The sequence below is a fragment of the Schistocerca piceifrons genome, chromosome 4, assembly GCF_021461385.2.
Source record: "Schistocerca piceifrons isolate TAMUIC-IGC-003096 chromosome 4, iqSchPice1.1, whole genome shotgun sequence".
NCBI lineage: Eukaryota > Metazoa > Arthropoda > Insecta > Orthoptera > Acrididae > Schistocerca > Schistocerca piceifrons.
In genome coordinates this window covers 558,508,678-558,526,954 of record NC_060141.1, presented here as the reverse complement: position 1 = coordinate 558,526,954, position 18,277 = coordinate 558,508,678, and the positions used below count along the sequence as shown (strand labels likewise).

At 40.1% G+C, this 18,277-nt stretch overlaps 1 protein-coding gene across 2 annotated transcripts in view; it reads left to right on the top strand.

The window, feature by feature from the left end:
* Positions 1 to 18,277, top strand: part of LOC124796275 — a 165,640-nt gene that overhangs the window by 2,993 nt on the left and 144,370 nt on the right. For both annotated transcript variants that reach the window (XM_047260391.1, XM_047260390.1), the window contains exon 2: positions 8,922 to 9,124. In XM_047260391.1, coding sequence (XP_047116347.1) covers positions 8,922 to 9,124 — 203 coding nt within the window. The remainder of the gene's footprint in view (positions 1 to 8,921; positions 9,125 to 18,277) is intronic.

Here is an 18,277-nt window from a genome sequence, read left to right as displayed (position 1 = left end):
GCCTCATTTAAAGCATACTTATATTTCTTTTGTGCTCTTGAGTACCTTTGTTTAGCCATATCAGTTTTCTGAAGTCTGTAAGAATCTCTATACAATAACCACCTTCTTTTCATATTGGCTAGTTGAGCGGTATACCACGGATTCTTATCCCTATGTCTATTACTGTTACTGTTAGGGTTAACTTTACATTTGTATTGAGGGCAGTTGGTCTCGAATATATTTAAGAAATAATGAAAAAATCTATCAAACAATGTATTGGCAGAGCCCGGAGCATTATTGTTAAACCGATGTGACCAGTCATAATTACTGAGTGAGACTATGAAATTAGACAATTTTTCTTGCGTTATTGGTCTTGTGATGACTATTTTAGGCTCTTTAAACTCCTTATACTCCATGTTAGGCCTATCTGTACCTATTTTTACCCAAACTGAGTCATGGTCCGAGAAATCGAAGACAGCTACATCTGAAGACAGTAAGTCTCTATTGACATTTGTAAGTATGTTGTCGAGACAAGCGGACTGTCTTGTGGGTTTGCAGTTCGTAAAAATGAAGTTGAATTGTCGTAACAGGTTTTTAAATTCATTTACAGTGTGCACATCTTTGTTTACATCAAATGCGGCATTGATGTCACCACCAATCACAATACTATATTTCTTCCACTGAGGACTAAGAAAGAAATTTAGTAAAGTCTCAAGTTTTTCTAAAAATATTAATGGACTTCCATCTGGTGATCTATAAAGAGATACAATAGCAATTTTTAAATGATCCAGATATACGCCTGTGGCTTCAAAATGTATCTCACTGCACAAAAATCCTAGATCTAGTTCATTACTACAATTTATTAATCCCTTCTTAATGTAAATTGATACACTCCCATGAATATGTTGCTCTTTGCTAAAACTGTTTGCTCAGTGGAAATCATCTAGTACATGAAAAGATATTTCATTTCCTTTACACCAGTGCTCACTTAAGCATAATGCATCAAATAAGTTCTCATTTGCAAATTTGTTTAAAATTATGTGTTTTCCACAGATAACCTATCTTGAAAGACAAAGTTGGTGAGTGGTTTTTGTTAATGGGGCATTCATCATTACTGCTATATTTCTCTCTAGTGTTACTGACATTTATTATATTATTCTTATCTTTAATCTGGTCATCCAGTGTGAATCTGGGCAAAGCTATTAGTCTCAGCCCTTCTTTGCTACCTCTAAAGAAGAGTTTTCCTTAAATCTAAGTGGTATTGACTTAGAGCTCTCGATTTTTGTTATGCCTAACTCATTGGCTAGTTTTATGATTTCATTACTCACATACTTCTTTCCGAGTTGATTCAGATGGAGACCATGAACAGTGTGAAATCTTGTACCTAAGTTAGTTATGTTTACAAAACAGACATTTTTAAAGTATTTACAAATTTTCTTCATTTCTTCATTTACTCTTGTCACTTCAACATTCACACAAGACCGGGATGGAAGATCATGCCGAAATGGTATTGAAAAGATGAGGATTTTTGTATTTTGTAGTTCCTGCAGTTTCTTCTTTAATGAGAACAAGAAGTCTTTTCCTTCATTTCTTGCTACGTCTTTGATCCAGCCAGAAAAACTGCCAGTTCCATGGCTTCTGCTGGTGAAGAACCTGCTACATCTTTAAATTTTGCACTAGGTTTTATTGTGGCTGAGATATGGTGGCTTGAATTGTTCTCAACTATATCCCTTAATTTCCTTCCTTGACTGTCTGCATATAAATGTATTTTCACAGGCCTAGGTCTGCAATTGCGGCTTGCTTTCTTGTGGTTTTCAGTTTAATTACTTCTACTGACAGTTGACGTAATATTTTTACTGCACCCATTATTCACTTCACTTCTATTGACAGTTTCATTACTTCTATTGACAGTTAACGTGATATTTTTACTGCGCCCATTATTCAATTCACTTCTATTGACAGTTGATGTAATATTGTTGCTACACCTATTACTCACTTCACTTTTATTAACCTTACTTGTGTTAAGCACATTGATTTGTGAGTCTACTTTAATGTTTTTTTCTGTAGCAAGAACACTAAATCTGTTTTCCAAGGGTGGAAAGTTTACACAGACTCTACCGCGTTTTGTGACAGGAACAGCCTGCCATTGTCTTTGTAGGCGATCTAATGGCCTACATTGATTGCTTGGTTCTGTGTACACGACACTAACCTCTTCTTGGGAAATTTGTTTAATGAGTTCCTGATTAATTGCTGCATATTCCTTCTTCAGTTGTTCGTTTTCTTTGGCCAGAGCTAGGTTCTCTTCAATTACAACTGATAAGATAGCTTGTAAAGTATTATAGTCAGTGTTTACCTCATGTTTATCTTCCTCCATCAGCGCCATATTGTCCTTACTCTTCAGACAGACATTGCATCGCCATTCGCTGTTTTCGTCTGGAAGATTGTCTTCTTCTAACTTTGCACATCGAAAATGTAACCAACCGTCGCACTCATCACACAGAATTCCGTTTTTCACAACTTTACTACACTTTATGCACTTTATACTCATCAAAATTCTACTTTTCTTGGGAGCTAACTCACTTGTAACCATACTACTTGCCACCATCTTTCTCTAAGGCCGTACATACAGAAATAAGGAAGAGCTCGGTAGGCAGTACAGTTGAAAAGGAATGAAGGTCTCTAAAAAGGGCAAGCACAGAAGTTGAAAAGGAAAATGTAGGTACAAAGAAGGTAACTGTGAAGAAACCATGGGTAACAGAACAAATACTTCAGTTGATTGATGAAAGAAGGAAGTACAAAAATGTTCAGGAAAACTCAGGAATACAGAAGTACAAGTCGCTAAGGAATGAAAGGAATAGGACATTCAGGGAAGCTGCATGAAAAATGTGAAGAAATCGAAAAAGGAATGATTGTCGGAACAACTGACTAAGCATACAGGAAAGTCAAAACAGCCTTCGGTGACATTAAAAGCAAGGGTGGTAACGTGAAGAGTGCAACAGGAATTCCACTGCTAAATGCAGAGGAGAGAGCGAGTAAATGGTAAGAGTACACTGAACGCCTCTATGAGGGGGAAGATTTGTCTAATGTGATGGAAGAAGAAACATGAGTCAATTTAGAAGAGATAGGTGATCCAATATTAGAATCAGAATTTAAGAGAGGTTTGGAGGACCAAGATCAAATAAGGCAGAATTATAGATAATATTCCATCAGAATTTCTAAAATCACGGGGAGAAGTGGCAACAAAACAACTATTCATGTTGGTGTGTAGAGTGTATGAGTCTGGTGACATACCATTTGACTTTCAGAAAAATATCATCCACACAATTCCGAAGAGTGCAAGAGCTGACAAGAGCAAAAATTATCGCAGTAAGCTTAACAAGCATCCAAGTTGCTGAGTAGAATAAGATACCGGAGAATGGAAAAGAAAATTGCGGATGTGCCAGATGACCGATCAGTTTGACTTTAGAAAAGGTAAAGGCACCAGAGCGGCAATTCTGACAGTGCATATAATGAAAGCAAGGCTAAAGAAAAATCAAGACATGTTCATAGGCTCTATCTACCTGGAAAAAGTGCTCAACAATGTAAAATGGTGCAAGATGTTCGAAATTCAGAGAAACATGGGGCTAAGGTATAGGGAGAGACCGTTAATATGCAATATGTACAAGAGCCAAGAGGGAATAATAAGAGTGGTCGACAAAGAATGAAACACTTGGATTAAAAAGGGTATAAGACCTGGGTAGTCTTTCCCCCCTGCTGTTCAATTGGTACATTGAAGAAAATTATGGAAATAAAAGAAAGATTCAGGAGTGGAATTAAGATACTAGGTGAAAGGATATCAATGATATGATTTGCTGACAACATTGCTACCACGAGTAAAAGTGAAGAAGAATTACATGATATGTTAAATGGAATGAACAATCTAATGAGTACAGAATATGGATTGAGAGTAAATCAGAGAAAACTGGTTAACAATAAAAGTAATATTGTAGAACAAAAGCAAACTGGTGCTTTTCATTTATTAAAAATGAAAGCAATGAGAAGTAGCAGAAATGAGAATAGTGAGAAACTTAACATTAGGATTGAGGAAGTTAAAGACTTCTGCAACCTGAGCAGCAAAATATCCAATGGTGGACAGAGCTAGGAGGGCATCAAAAGCAGACTAGCATTGGCAAAAAGGGTGTTCTTGGCCAAGAGCAGTCTACCAGTATCAAACATAGGACTTAATTTGAGGAAGAAATTTGTGAAATGTATGTCTGGAGCACAGCATTGTGTGATAGTGAAACATGGGCTGTGGGAAAGTCAGAACAGAAGAGAATCAAAGCATTTGAGATGTGGTGCTACAGGCGAATGTTAAAAGTTAGGTAGACTGATAAGCTAAGCAATGAGGAGGTTCTGTGCAGAATCGGAGAGGAAAGGAATATGTGGAAAACACTGCAAGGAGAAGGGAGAGGATGATGGGACATCTGTTAAGGCATCAGGAAATGACTTCTGTGGTACTAGAGCGAGCTGTAAAGGGCAAAAACTGTAGAGAAAGATAGAGATTGGAATACATCCTTCAAAAAATTGAGGACATAGGTTGCAAGTGCTACTTTGCAATGAAGAGGTTGGCGCAGGAGAGGAATTTGTGGCAGGCCACATCAGACCAGTCAGAAAACAGATGACCCAAAAAAGTAAGGACAAGTATGTCTTTACGTATAATATTTTTCTTAAATTTATCATTTTAGTGTTTCACAAGACAAAACTGCATTTATTGAAGATTAGAAACTGTTGTGTTTACAGTTGTTTGATTTAGAGTTTTAAATATTATGTTCTGGCATTGTTATTGTTACAAAGAAAAAAAACAGTGTTTCACAGATGAAAATGCATTTCTAAATAGTTAATTTGTTTATTCTCAATGTAGGAATCATGTGGATATTATTTTGTTACAAAGCGAATATGTCAAAATCACACAGGTTTTTGTTTGATGATTTTGTAGTAGATGAAAGAGAAGTATTGTCATTGTCCTGTTTTCTTCCTCTTTACACACTATGCTGTTGCACTTATGTCACACACCACATCATCATTACATTATGGGATGAGGCCAACATACAGTATAGGTAGGTTCAGCTGAGTCAAGTAGGACTGGAACAGATGCACAGTAACGACGTCACGTGTGAGGCATTCTGGTATAATGACGATATTTGTATGCTCAGATTGTCACCAACCCTGTGATAAGCTGCAAAGAGGTGAAATGTTGTTTGTGTGTTGGTCCAATGGTTTCCTTGAGCTTCATCTTGTACAACAAAGGTATAATTCTCAGCAAAATCAGAAATCACCAAGACCTCACCTCCTTTAAGTTCATTTCTAAATCTTTTTTTCTAAGTCTGATTGTTGAATGGCTGCAAATAATTGATGTCTCTGATCTTTTCAACATAAACAACATTTTTTATATGACACCAAAAGAAAAAGTCCAGTGGGGTTAAACTGGGCTTTGTGATGGCCAAGGTATTGGGGCAGCCCTGCCTATCCACCTTCCTGGAAAGCGAGCGGTTACTGAAATGAGGTGGGGCGCCTTCTTGTTGGAAAAACACAAGCCCCTTTTCCATCTCAATATCGTCCATGTGGGGAAAGACATACTTTGTCAACATGTCACAGTAAATGTCCCCATTTATTATTTTTTCTACAAAATCAGAAGGACCAGTCACACAATCTTCCATCAAACTGCACCAGACATTAACTTTGTGATAGTCACATTGATGCTGAATAACTCCATGTGGATACTATGCCCCCCAAACTCTGCAGTTACGACTATTAACTGTTCCACTGGCATGAAATGTAGCCTCATCAGAAAAGAGTATCTTTTTTAAAAATTCACATCGTCATCAATTGTGTGTAGATAGTCAACAACAAACTCATACCTTAGATTTTATCAGTAGGTTTTATTTCATGCAACAGCTGCAATTTGTAGGTGCGCAACTTAAGTCTTTTACACACATCATACACATTACCTTTAGGCACTCCTAATTGTAGACTACTTCTGGCCAGTGATTTCTTTGGGCCCTGAACACATGAAACACGGATCTGTTCAACAACATGTTCAGATGTTCTCAGTGTACCTGGTGATTTTGCTTTTAAAACACTACCGGTTTCCTTGAAAGACTTTAGTTAATGACGGATAGTTTTTGCTGCAGGTGGATCACCACTATACTGATGTCAAACATTATGCTGCACTGTTATAACTGACTCAGTTTTCACAAGCCAGATAACACACTGCGCTTTCTGCTGCGGAGTACACATTGTTGCTGAGTTGCTCTGCAATGCACTGCATGTGCGCCTGGAATGGACTGAGAGAACAGAGGAAAAAAACAGCACTGGTGCCATCTCAAGGTCAAGCAGACCTGCCAGCTGCAGGGTAGCCGAACTGGGAGAGTTGATGAATCAAATACCACAAACTAGAATAGTGTATGTTACTTTGTAGAGATTCTAGGACACATTAAAACTATTGAGTTCTTTTTCAAACAGCCTGTATTGTAGAATGAGATTTTCACTCTGCAGCGGAGTGTGCGCTGATATGAAACTTCCTGGCAGATTAAAACTGTGTGCCCGACCGAGACTCGAACTCGGGACCTTTGCCTTTCGCGGGCAAGGAAGTTTCATATCAGCGCACACTCCGCTGCAGAGTGAAAATCTCATTCTGGAAACATCCCCCAGGCTGTGGCTAAGCCATGTCTCCGCTATATCCTTTCTTTCAGGAGTGCTGGTTCTGCAAGGTTCGCAGGAGAGCTTCTGTAAAGTTTGGAAGGTAGGAGACGAGATACTGGCAGAAGTAAAGCTGTGAGTACCGGGCGTGAGTCATGCGGTGGTAGAGCACTTGCCCGCGAAAGGCAAAGGTCCCGAGTTCGAGTCTCAGTCGGGCACACAGTTTTAATCTGCCAGGAAGTTTCAGCTTGTATTGTAGTTGGATACCAATTGACACATTCCCACATTCCTCTTGTTAGTGAGGTACTGCAAATACAGTTGTTGTACATATAAATAACTAAACTTTTATGGTAACAAATCAGTTTGGTGACCAATTCATTGCTCTTCATTTCTGATCAGTTTTGGCAAAGCAGTCTAAAGTGGATTGACAATAGCACTAAGGCAAATGCCAGTCTGAGATTCACTGGATGAAATGTAATCCACCGATAAAGGAGGTAGCGTGTAAAACCATTGTTTGACCCTGGCTTGAATGTTGCTTGTCGGTCTGGAATCCATACAAGCTAGAGTGGATAGAGGAAATAGAATCCAAAAGAAAGCACTACATTTCAATACAGGTACATGTAGTGGGCACTAAAGCTCAGGAAACTCCAGTGGCTGACATTGCAAGATAGGGCGTTCTGCATCACAATGTGGTTTGCTGTTAGAGTTCATTGAGTAATCATTCCTAGAAGAGACAGCCAATATATTGCTTCCTCCTATATGCAGTACATCTAGTGAAAAATGCCATATTAGTAATGTTGCCACAACTAACAATTTGGATAAAATATCCTCCCAACATCCAAAAATGTCATAGCTACACATAATGGACAACAGGTAGAGTATGTCTAGTAATGTTGCATAAAATTTACACATCCTTAGGTCATAGATGCTATTGAACATTTTACCACACTGGTGCTTGCAAAACCAGTGCTGCACTGAAGCTGGCTGATAAGTTACCAGTGTTCATCCTGACAGCAGTTTCTCAGTGGTGGCTCAGACATGTAGGATCTTGTCTCCTCTGTAGTCATCAGTGATCCATCTGGCTGCATGTCCTAACTGGTCACCAAACGACCAGAAAGCCATTTGGATATGCTTGAAGCAAAACAAAGTAATGCTTCATGGGATCAAATCTTACTCCTTTCATTTAAGAATCATATTACAGAGAAAAATTACTTGATGTGGTCAGAAAGGTGCCAAAGTCCTGCAAGAGACTTCTATAAGAGGTTCAGTTACCAATTCTAAATAACATTCTTATTGATCCAGTAATGAAAAATTATGGATGCTAGGCAGATAGTGGCATCAGAAGAGATAACACTCGCCATATGAAGGATGCTATTTTTTTCTAGTGTGCATTGTAAACATTTTGAAATTCGGGGAATGCTTTATATAGCAGGTTTCACTCTTTTTCTACAATAGTATGCACGAAGCTTATTTCATTGTCCCATATCAAGAAATGATCTTGACACTTGGTTTGAGCACACTAATTTGGGATCTACCTCAGGAGTAAACCACAAATTTTCATACATCATTGACTTTCCTACATCAGTAACTTGCTACTAAGTGTAGCTGATACGTTCAAATCTATTAGGTTTGCTGGTGATACAAGTGAAAGATTTTGCAAATTTGATTGAGAACTGAACAGTAAAGCAAATAATATAGCAGAGAATCAGTTCCTGGTGTACAGTTCAATGATTGGCCTGTAATTAAAACAAAAGTCAATAGATTCAGTTTCTCATGAGCAGTTCTACTACAAGTGACATTCTGTTCTCTTACAGCGGTGACAGGATTAGTAAAGTGGAGGGTGTCAGATTTCCAAGATTGATTAACAGTGTGAAGCTCTTATGGACTTCCTGCATTTGTATTTATTTATTAATTTTCCTGTAATATTACCCACTGTGATAGGATTAGTTAAGTGGAGGGTACCAGATTTCAGGGTTAATTAACAATTTAAAGCTCTCATGGACTTCCTGCATTTGTAGTTATTTATTTATTTTTCTGTAATATTGCCCATTGTCAGCATCTGTGAAAAGGTGCTTTGCTTCGCATACTGTAATTATTTTGATGCAATATGCGCTAATATTTTATGGCTGTGAGCCAAAAATGTTAATAATTTTGCACAGTTAATCGAAAGTGACATTTTTGTACTTTCATTGGTTGCTGTGTACAGGAATAAAATAAAGACACTCTTACAAAATTATTGTATATATGTTCATGATGTATTGCAGATGCATGTCCGGTTGGTGCCCAGTGTAACGAAAACAGTAAAATCAGCACAGAAAGTGTCACATGTGATGATGAAGCTGCATCCTTCAAGCTTGTGGCAGTTGCAAGGGAAGCGCCAATGCCTGATGGTTCCCAAGTGTATGAACTTGTATGGCAAACACCACCGTCTGTTATCTTACCATCAGTAACTCTTCCTGAAAATGGGGTAAGTTACATTTTTTGCTGACTCATAACATATTGAGAATTAGGTCAAAATGTCTGTATGTGACAGTATTTTCATGAACTACGTAATAAACACCTAGTGCTAACTGCTATTCTGGAACTTTCAGAGTTTTAAGATTTAGAATGAATGAACATTTTCATCTATGTACGAGGGTTGGAACTTAAATAGTGGCAATTATTTATTCACAACTGATACAAAAGAGTTACATCATGCTTGCACCTGTTACTGTCCTTCACAGTAGTCACCAGCATTATGTAGAACCCGTTGCCAGTGATGTGGAAGGCGTACTACACCGTTAGCAGAGCCTGTTCTGTTGACTGTTCGAATGGAGCAGTCTAAAGCTGTGATGATCCTCGTGTATAACTGTGATGGTGTTATCCTAACACATTACGTTCCTCCACGGCAGACCGTCAATGCACAGTGTTACTATTTGTTTTTGGAGCATCACCTGCGACCAGCTTTGCGAAAGAAGCGGTGACACTTTCTGCGCAAACCACCCATCATTTTGCACAACAGTGCGCGGGCACATACAACGCAAGCTGTGGGTTCTCTGTTCGGTCAGTGGGATTGGGGAGTACTGTACTATTCACCATACTCCCCGGACTTAAGTTCTTGTGACTTTGATTTGATTCTGAAGATGAAGGAATCACTTCGTGGCATTCTCTTCAGAACTGTTCCAGAGATTCGACAAGCAGTAGACCGCTTCATTCGCACCATCAACAGAACCATCTGCTAACGGTATACTACACCTTGCGCATCACTGGCAACGGTTTCTAAACAACGCTGCTGACTTACTTTGAAGGATAGTAACAGGTGCAAACATGTAACTCTTTTGTATCGGTTGTGAATAAATAGTTGCCACTATTTAAGTTCCAACCCTCATAAATAAAAAAGTAAATGTTCATTTGTTCAAAATCTTATATCTCCGAAAGTTATTCACTGATCACTTTCAAATTTTGACACAATGTTGTATTCAAATTTTTGTATGTGTAGTTTTATACGCCTCCTGGAGTGCCATATACTTTGTTAGCAGAAATCTCATGTTTGTTTGTTCAAAATCTTAAATCTCCAAAAGTTCTTCACCAGCCACTTTGAAATTTTGATTCAACAATGCATTTGAGTATACATGTGTTTTTATGTAACTAATGGAGTACCATATGGTACATGACTATTTATATTGTGTATATAATAAATAAAAATGTAAATGTATGTATGTTCAAAATCTTAAATTTCTGCAAGTTCTTCACTGACTACTTTGAAATTTTGACAAAATGTTGCAAGCAGATATGTGCATGTTCTTATAAACCAATTTTTAAATATGTGAAAAGGAAAGTTGCTACTCACCTTATAGCGGAGAGGCTGAGTCGCAGATAGGCACAAAAACAAAAAACTCTCACAATTAAAGCTTTCGGCCATTAAGGTCATTGTCAACAGTAGACAAAAAACACACACACACACACACACACACACACACACACACACACACTCTCTCTCTCTCATGCGCACACACACACACACACACACACACACACACACACACACACACACAAAAATGCAACTCGCATGCACAACTGCAGTCCCGGGCAACTGACACCACATGGCAGTGTGGTTCTGGTTGTAATCCGGGGGATCTCTTACTTGGTTGTGAGAATTTAGTGAGAAATATTTGGTTAATTCTCTACCATTTTCTTTGTGTTAGTTAGTGCAAATTTTTAATTTTGTTTCGTGAAACAGTGGTTTTGTGAAGTGTCTCTGACTTGATTTGCAAATGTGTTGTAAAAGTCGTGTGTTTCGTGGTTCCTAAATTCTTCTTCAATTGAGTTTAGCTGTTCATTAAGATATTTTCTTTTAGTTTGTCTAAGTATTGTACCTGTTTGTTTTCTGACGTTGAAAAATTTCTTTTGTGTGGTTTCTGGTTTGACACAATTATAATTTAAGAAGGCTCATTGTCTCTCTTTTAGTGTGCCATCACAATTTGAATTCCATATTGGCTGTTTTGATTTTTTTCTTTAATCCAATCAGTTCTCCTGCTTTCTGTATAATTTTCATTTGGAAATCTCTCTAGTTGTTTGTAGGTTGTTTTCCGCATACTTCTGTAATTTTTTATTCTTGGATTTTTTTCAAATCAAATTTGGGAATTAGTGGTGTTTTCCTTTGCCATTTCATTTTTGGTGTGAATTTAACTTGGCTCTTGTAAGATAGTAGTCAGAATCTGTATTTGCCCCCTCTGCAGACTTGAATGTCATTTATTTCTTTTTGGAAATCATAGGAGATCACAACATGATCTATCTGAAATTCACCTAGCTGAAGGATTGGGGATTGCTATGTTTTTTTTGTTTCTTAGGGTTCTTTTGAAGTGATATTGACATGATTTTTTCGATTGTTTTGTTGGCACAATTCAACGAACCTAACGCTATTCTTGTTAGTGAATTTGTGTGCAGAGTAATTGCCAACTGTTTTTATATTTCCTCCACTTGCCAGTTTGTGCATTGAAATCACCGAGAAGAATTTTTACGTTGTCCTTCAGATGTTTGAACATTCCAATATCAAGTTTTTCCCAGAATTTTTTTGTCTTCTCAGGTTCTTTTTTGTTGTCAATGTTAGTAGTTGTGTGAACATTAATAATTGTGTATGTTTTGTTGGTGAGCTTAATTCACATGGTCATTAGTGTGTTGCTGATTTGATTTACATCTTTAACAGATTCAAGGATATCATTATTCACAATAAAGGCCTCGCCAAATAATTTTCTTGTCTTTTTTGCTGTTAGAGATACGGTACTTGTTGCTGTCTGTTGTTTCCAAATCGGTGAATCTAGTCTCTTGAAGTACAAGGATTTGAATTTTCTGTCAGTTGAGTTCTGTAGTAAGATTCTGTAATTTGCCAGTCTGAATAAGTGTTTGGATGGTAAAAGAGCCAATATATGTGTGAGATTTTTATGAAAATTTACCAGAGAACTCTGACTTTCTCTGTTGTACAAGCCTGAGCTCCCCAGAATCTGATAGCTTGCTTGTCGCCACAGGGCAAGTGGATTGACCACCTGAGGCAATGTTAATATTACTTGTATGAACCATTCTGCTTGTAATTAGGTTCCAGCTAATGCTGATTGGATCGAACCAGGAATTGTTAGTTCCTGGAGCCCAGTGTTCAGCTGCACCTCACATGCTGAACAGACACTGTCCAGGGTACCGATGGTTACCATGCAGACGTGTCTGAACTTTTAAATATGCTTTGTCTTCTTTATGAAGCTTTCCTCTTCTGCCAGTTCCTCTGTACTGATGATCTGCATCTCCACTTTCACTGCTGTTGAGGTTTTCGCCATTATCCTGGCAAGAAACACTTACAAGGTACTATCATCCAGGTCAGATGAACCAAGGTTTTTTAATGAGGTGTTCTCCTCCCCTCCTCCTTTTTCATTAATAATAATAACAATAATAATAATTGCCTTACTCATTAGTAGGCAGTAATGATCATGGTTTAGACACTGCTGTGTATGGTTTCATAATTACTTAGGTTTAATTTTAACCCATTTATAGCTATAGCAGTTGTAGTATCCCACATGTGGGTGATGCATGCATAAAGAGAGATGTGCCTTGCTAACCAAGAACAGTAGAACTTTATTAATAACATGAAGAGTACAGAATAATATTTGGTTCTGGATAGCACTGATATGGTTTCGAAATGAAGGCAACTAAAAGATTGCCCTGATCCATTGAAAGTTTGTTGCTAACACAGTAACAGTTCTTGAGGGTACTAGCTGATTAGACTGTCAGTTACTGTAACAAAACACTGCCATAAGCAAAGGCTGTACATGCAGCATTGGCAAAGTCTTGGGCTCTGACAGATATGCACTGCTCTGACTTATGTACTAGCAGATTTCTGATGTTTGACATTGAGACTGAAACTCGCATTGACTTGCAACCTGCTGGGTGGTGTTTTTATAAGTCCATTTGGCAGAGGAATATTAGGACATTATGCTAGTATCATATGGCTTGTGGAGGCAAGCTGGTGCTGGCAGTGTGGCACCATCAGCTGTCACAGGTGGGATGGGCTATGGCTGAATTGCAAGCATCTTGAAAGGGCGGCAACCTGCAGCACTCTGTTGCTGTGCCATGTGGCTGGATTGTGAGGCAACAGCCATATGCCACAGTCCTCGTCACTATGGAGGAGATGATGGAACCATTTCACTGTGTAGACGGCAGCTGAGCCATAGCCATTCCTCTTCCTCATGTGGGAGTTGTGGAGCTATATCTTTGTGTAAGTGGTGGCTGTAGTAGAAATGACCACTGAAGATACGGCATTCGTATTCTCCAAGGCACAGACAGTTGAGTCATCTGAGAGAAGTTTACCTGATGAGAAAAAAAAGGATCAGACAAGGGTGTGACTGAGCTGCCAAAGGTGGTGTGCCCTGGCAAGGCCGGGTTTGCAGTGAAACTTTCAGGACCAGAGAACAGGATTGCTGGTGAAGTCTAGATGGAAGCCTGGATAGGGTGCTCTGAAGAGAAGAGGCTAGCACTGGCAGAGAGGTGAAGACCACGGAGTATGCAGGAGATGACCATGATCAGAGACATCTCGGCGTAGGAGTCACTAGGGATGATCCAATGGTGGAGAATAGTGAGTGAGCCATTGGCGTGCAGGCCGGCAGCGTGATGGCCAAACAATGTATGCGCTGGCAGTGCTGGAACCTGAAGAAGCATTGGGACCAGTGGTGCTGTAACCCAGGGAGTCACTGGGTCCAGTGGTGAGGTCATTGTTGGTGCTGGCTAAAGGATGCAGTAGGTATCTGGCACAAGGGTCGCAAGGCACACAACATGTCACCAACAGAGGCTGGCTGGGAGGATGGCAGCAGAGCACTGGCGTCTGATGGGAGATAGGCACTTGAACATGTAGTGGCATCTGGGACATTATGGTGCCAGCCAGGCAACAGTGGTGGAGAGGACATGGCAGCAGCTTGGTCCAAATGCATCAGTGCAAGCTAAATGCCCTGAGAGGTCATTGGACACCTTGTCATGAGCAGTAGCAGGAGCCATAGCATTCAGCTACCCTCGGAAGGAAGAATGTCCACGGCTCCGGGTATCTGATAGAAGGCAACAGCAGCCAATGGACGCAGTCACTATGCAGTCAGGGAAATGGATGAGATGAGGAGAAGACCTGGAAAAATGAGAGACATGCAGAGAAAGGACAACCAGGCCACCAAAGGTAGTAAAACCAGACACAGTCAGGCCATGTGCCGAAACTTCCAAGATAGGAGTACAGAAGATGCAGGAAAGTGTGTGAGGGTGCATAGTGTGACTGCAATGAGACATTCATGGATGGTGACCAGGTCGGGGCAGCGACAGATAGGGTCTTACAGAAGGTGGAATGAACACCACAGACGTAAGTGTTGGAGAAGAAGGCAAGAGCTTGAGATGGGCGAGACCTTCACAGGGAAGTGAGGGGGCAAAGAAGTAGAAGGAGAGCACTGGAGCCGGGTGTGGAACATCGGCACAGGCAGAAAGGAAGGTGGCAAGTTGACAGATGTGCCAGGAGGTGACAGGCCCAGATTAGTGGAAGCAGAAAAGAGATTAATGACACCACCATCGGATGGAGAAGGGGCATCCAAGAGGTTGGTGATTGCCGAGGGGACATGAAGTACGTGAGAGGGTCCGATGTAGAAGATGTTGACCTGGCCAGCTGCGAAAGGGCTGGCGTGCTGAACTGAGTGATGCTGGAGATGGTGGTAAGCAGTGGGAGTCATCACAGCAGGATATGACAGAACAACAGGTGCCAGAACAGGCGGCGCTAGAGCAAGTGACACCAGAGCAGACGGTACCAGAGCAGGTGCTGCCAGAGCAGGCAGTGCCAGAGGCAGGTCAGAGGGGACAGCACTGGAGGTAAGTGTGGCTGAGCGGCTCTAGGCCTTCGGGCCAGAGGCTGCCAGGAAACAAACATTGGAAACTGCAAAATGTGAAGGATGTGGTTTAGTGTGGCAAAGAATGTGGGCCATGAATCCAAGGCACTGATGAGTTCCAGAGGAAGTAGAGGCAGCAGATATGAGTCCTGGGCAGGGGGAGTGTCAGGATGGGCGAGGCACCATCAAATAAGCTCAGAGGTGCACAGGAAGTGCTGTGTGTGATGTAAAAGCTGTGCTATCATGTCCGCAGCACAAGGGGAACTGCCATCATACATTGCTGAATCAAGCGAGCAATGTCCTGGGTCAAACAGACCATCTACTGAGCCCATATCTGGGGAAGCTGCAGGACTGATAATTCTGGCATGGAAAGAGCATGACAAATGTGCAAGTGAGACCAAGGACAAAAACATAAAAGATATTGACAAGAAACAAGGGAAGTGGGCAGGCACAGAGAAACAGCACAAACAACACTGGAAAATGAATGCATCCACATTAGCACAATGTGGTAACAAGCCAAAATAAGAGACAAAATTGTTGCATAGGTATGCAGAACATGTTAGAGCCAAAATACTGCATAGACAACTGAAAAATTTGGCACTGGGATGAAGAGTAAAAAACAAAGTAGGGACCCAAAGCAATGTCCCACACATAAAAGTGCAAATTGGGGGAAAAGAATGAAAGGTGCAATGACCACTTGGAAAACAGAAGTAACAGATAGGGAAACCACTGACCCGCAGAACAGAAGGAATGATACACGTAAAGGCAAGGAAGCCAAAGGAAACAATTAACAGCGACTGGTGGATGCCTTAATGAGGAACAGAAACCGTGAAAACACGAAGTGGAGGGCACACAAATGCAGAGGAAGACAACCTGATTGAATACTGATTTTTACTTCATCGCCATTTTAGTATCCCTTGAGTGGGTGATGCATGCAAGAAGAGACATGCCCAGGTAACCAAGAACAACAGAAATTTATTAATAACTCAGAGTACACAATAACATTTGATTCTGGATAGCGCTGAAATGGTTTTGAAATGAAGTCAACTAAAGGGTTATCCTGATCCAGTGAATGTTTCTCGCTAATACCGTAACAGTTCTTGAGGGTACTAGCTGAGTACTCTGATGGTTACCATATTGAAACATTGCCGTAGGCAGAGTCTGTACGTGCGGCACTGGCAAAGTCTTAGGCTCCGACGAATGTGCACTGCTCTGAAAAATATACTGTGGACTTTTGATGCCGAGGTTAACTCTCACTGACTGGCAAGCTACTGGGCATCATCCTTACAAGATTGTCTGGCAGAGGAATACTAGGAAGTTTATGATAGTATCATGTGGCTCGCAGAGGGAAGTTGGTGCTGGCAGTGTCGCAGCCCCAGAGACTACAGTGGCTGTTATATGCAGGATGGGCTGCAGTCTAGCTGCAAGGGCCATGACAGGAGCAATCCACAGTGCTCTGTTGTGTGAGATGTGGCTGGATTGTGATGCACCTGCCATATGCCACAGCAGTATTAACATATCTGTACCTAGAACATAATATGTGTTGCAGCAAGAAAATATGTTGCAGCAACATTGTACAACAAAGCTAAGCGTAGTATTTAATTTTTACAAATGCATCAATAAATTTGTGCAGTGACTAGTTTTGTGTAATTTCAGTATTCACAAAACGTTAAATGATTAGAGACTTATTGACATATTATTTCAGTTTATCGTAATTGTGTAATGGCTGTGAACTAACCTCAACTCCATTTCCGTGCCAGTAAACATTTGCTTTTATTGTAAAGTGTTCAAGAATCTGCACTCAAGTTCAAATAAATTTCTCTAACAAATAATGTGAAACTGATCTTTTGTAAATAATTTTGATTGCGCTTGAGAGGTTCTTGAGTGTTGTGTTGGATAATATTGTGGAAACTACACGATATTTCACTAAGGCATTTGCTCTTCGTCTTAGGGTGCGAAAGTGGGAATCTGCAGTGGCTCACCCATGTATATGTTGGTTTGTTAGAAAAGAGCAGTTTCCAGGAGGCAGGTTTATAATATCATTCCAGCGGATGCTGACATCCAGAACCCCTTGCCGGAAAATCAAGCTATTGATGCTGCATGTGCAGCACAGGAAAGCCCAGCCACACGCTGTAGGCCCCAGTGTATTCATCTTCGGAAGGTGTTGCTACATTGTCTCTGTCCAGATTTCAACCCCTCACCAGTGAGATCACAATGAATTCATTTCTACACACTTAAGCTGAAATTCACTGTCTCTGTTGATGAAGTTTGCTTCAAGTATTTTGACTGCTTCTTTATTGACAGAATCCCAGCAGATGGAGGCAGGCAAGATCTCGGTCTCTCTATACTTTCTGCCATGTCTTTTATCAAGAAAGTGGTCAGCAACAGCAGATTTATCTGGCTAACATAGTCTCGTGTGATGTTTATGTTCAGCACTTATATCTTTAACAGTGCAGTATGTCTGGCCATTGTATTATTTCCTTTACTGACACAGGATGTTGTATATTCCATGGTCTCATTAAACATAGATCATCTTTCATGGAACCCAGCATCATTTGCTCTTATGCCTGAGGATATAAGACATATTTTATACAGTGTTTCTTCTAGAGTCTGTCAGCCTTGAAGGACACACCATCAAAGACCATCTTAGTGGAGATCTCGATATATTCTGACTATGCTTGATGTTGAATGTATGCTGGTCGAAATGCCTGGAGATGGGTAAGTTCTACTTATTGGAGACAGCTCATGCTCTGTGTATGGAATGGGTGATAACAATTAGTAGCCCACATATATGGATCAGTCTGTGTCTGCTTGTGAAACACATTGTGACTAAAAGAGCCATCTTATTTTCTACAAATCACAAAATTCAGCTGAAAGAGGTCTCTATGTTTCTTCACTACTATTAGTGAACCAATTTCTGGGATGAAGAGAGTTTAGATGTTCTACAGATAAAAAAAAAAATCATTGTGACCCTATGCGGCCGTAACATGAAGGGATTACTTACACATTGTGGCTTCATTGCAGCTTTTAAGAACTAAGTTGGAAAAGGACATCATACATCTCCTCAATCATATACTCACTCGGGCTAACTTTTTTATTTAAAAACCAAAGTTTTGAACAAAATTACAATTTTGCAATTGGCAGTCATCTGTCTTCTATAGTAGTTAACCTTTTTATGGAAGATTTAGAGTATAAAGCACTTCAACCAACAGTCCTGAAACACAAATATCTTTGGAGGTATCTTTGTA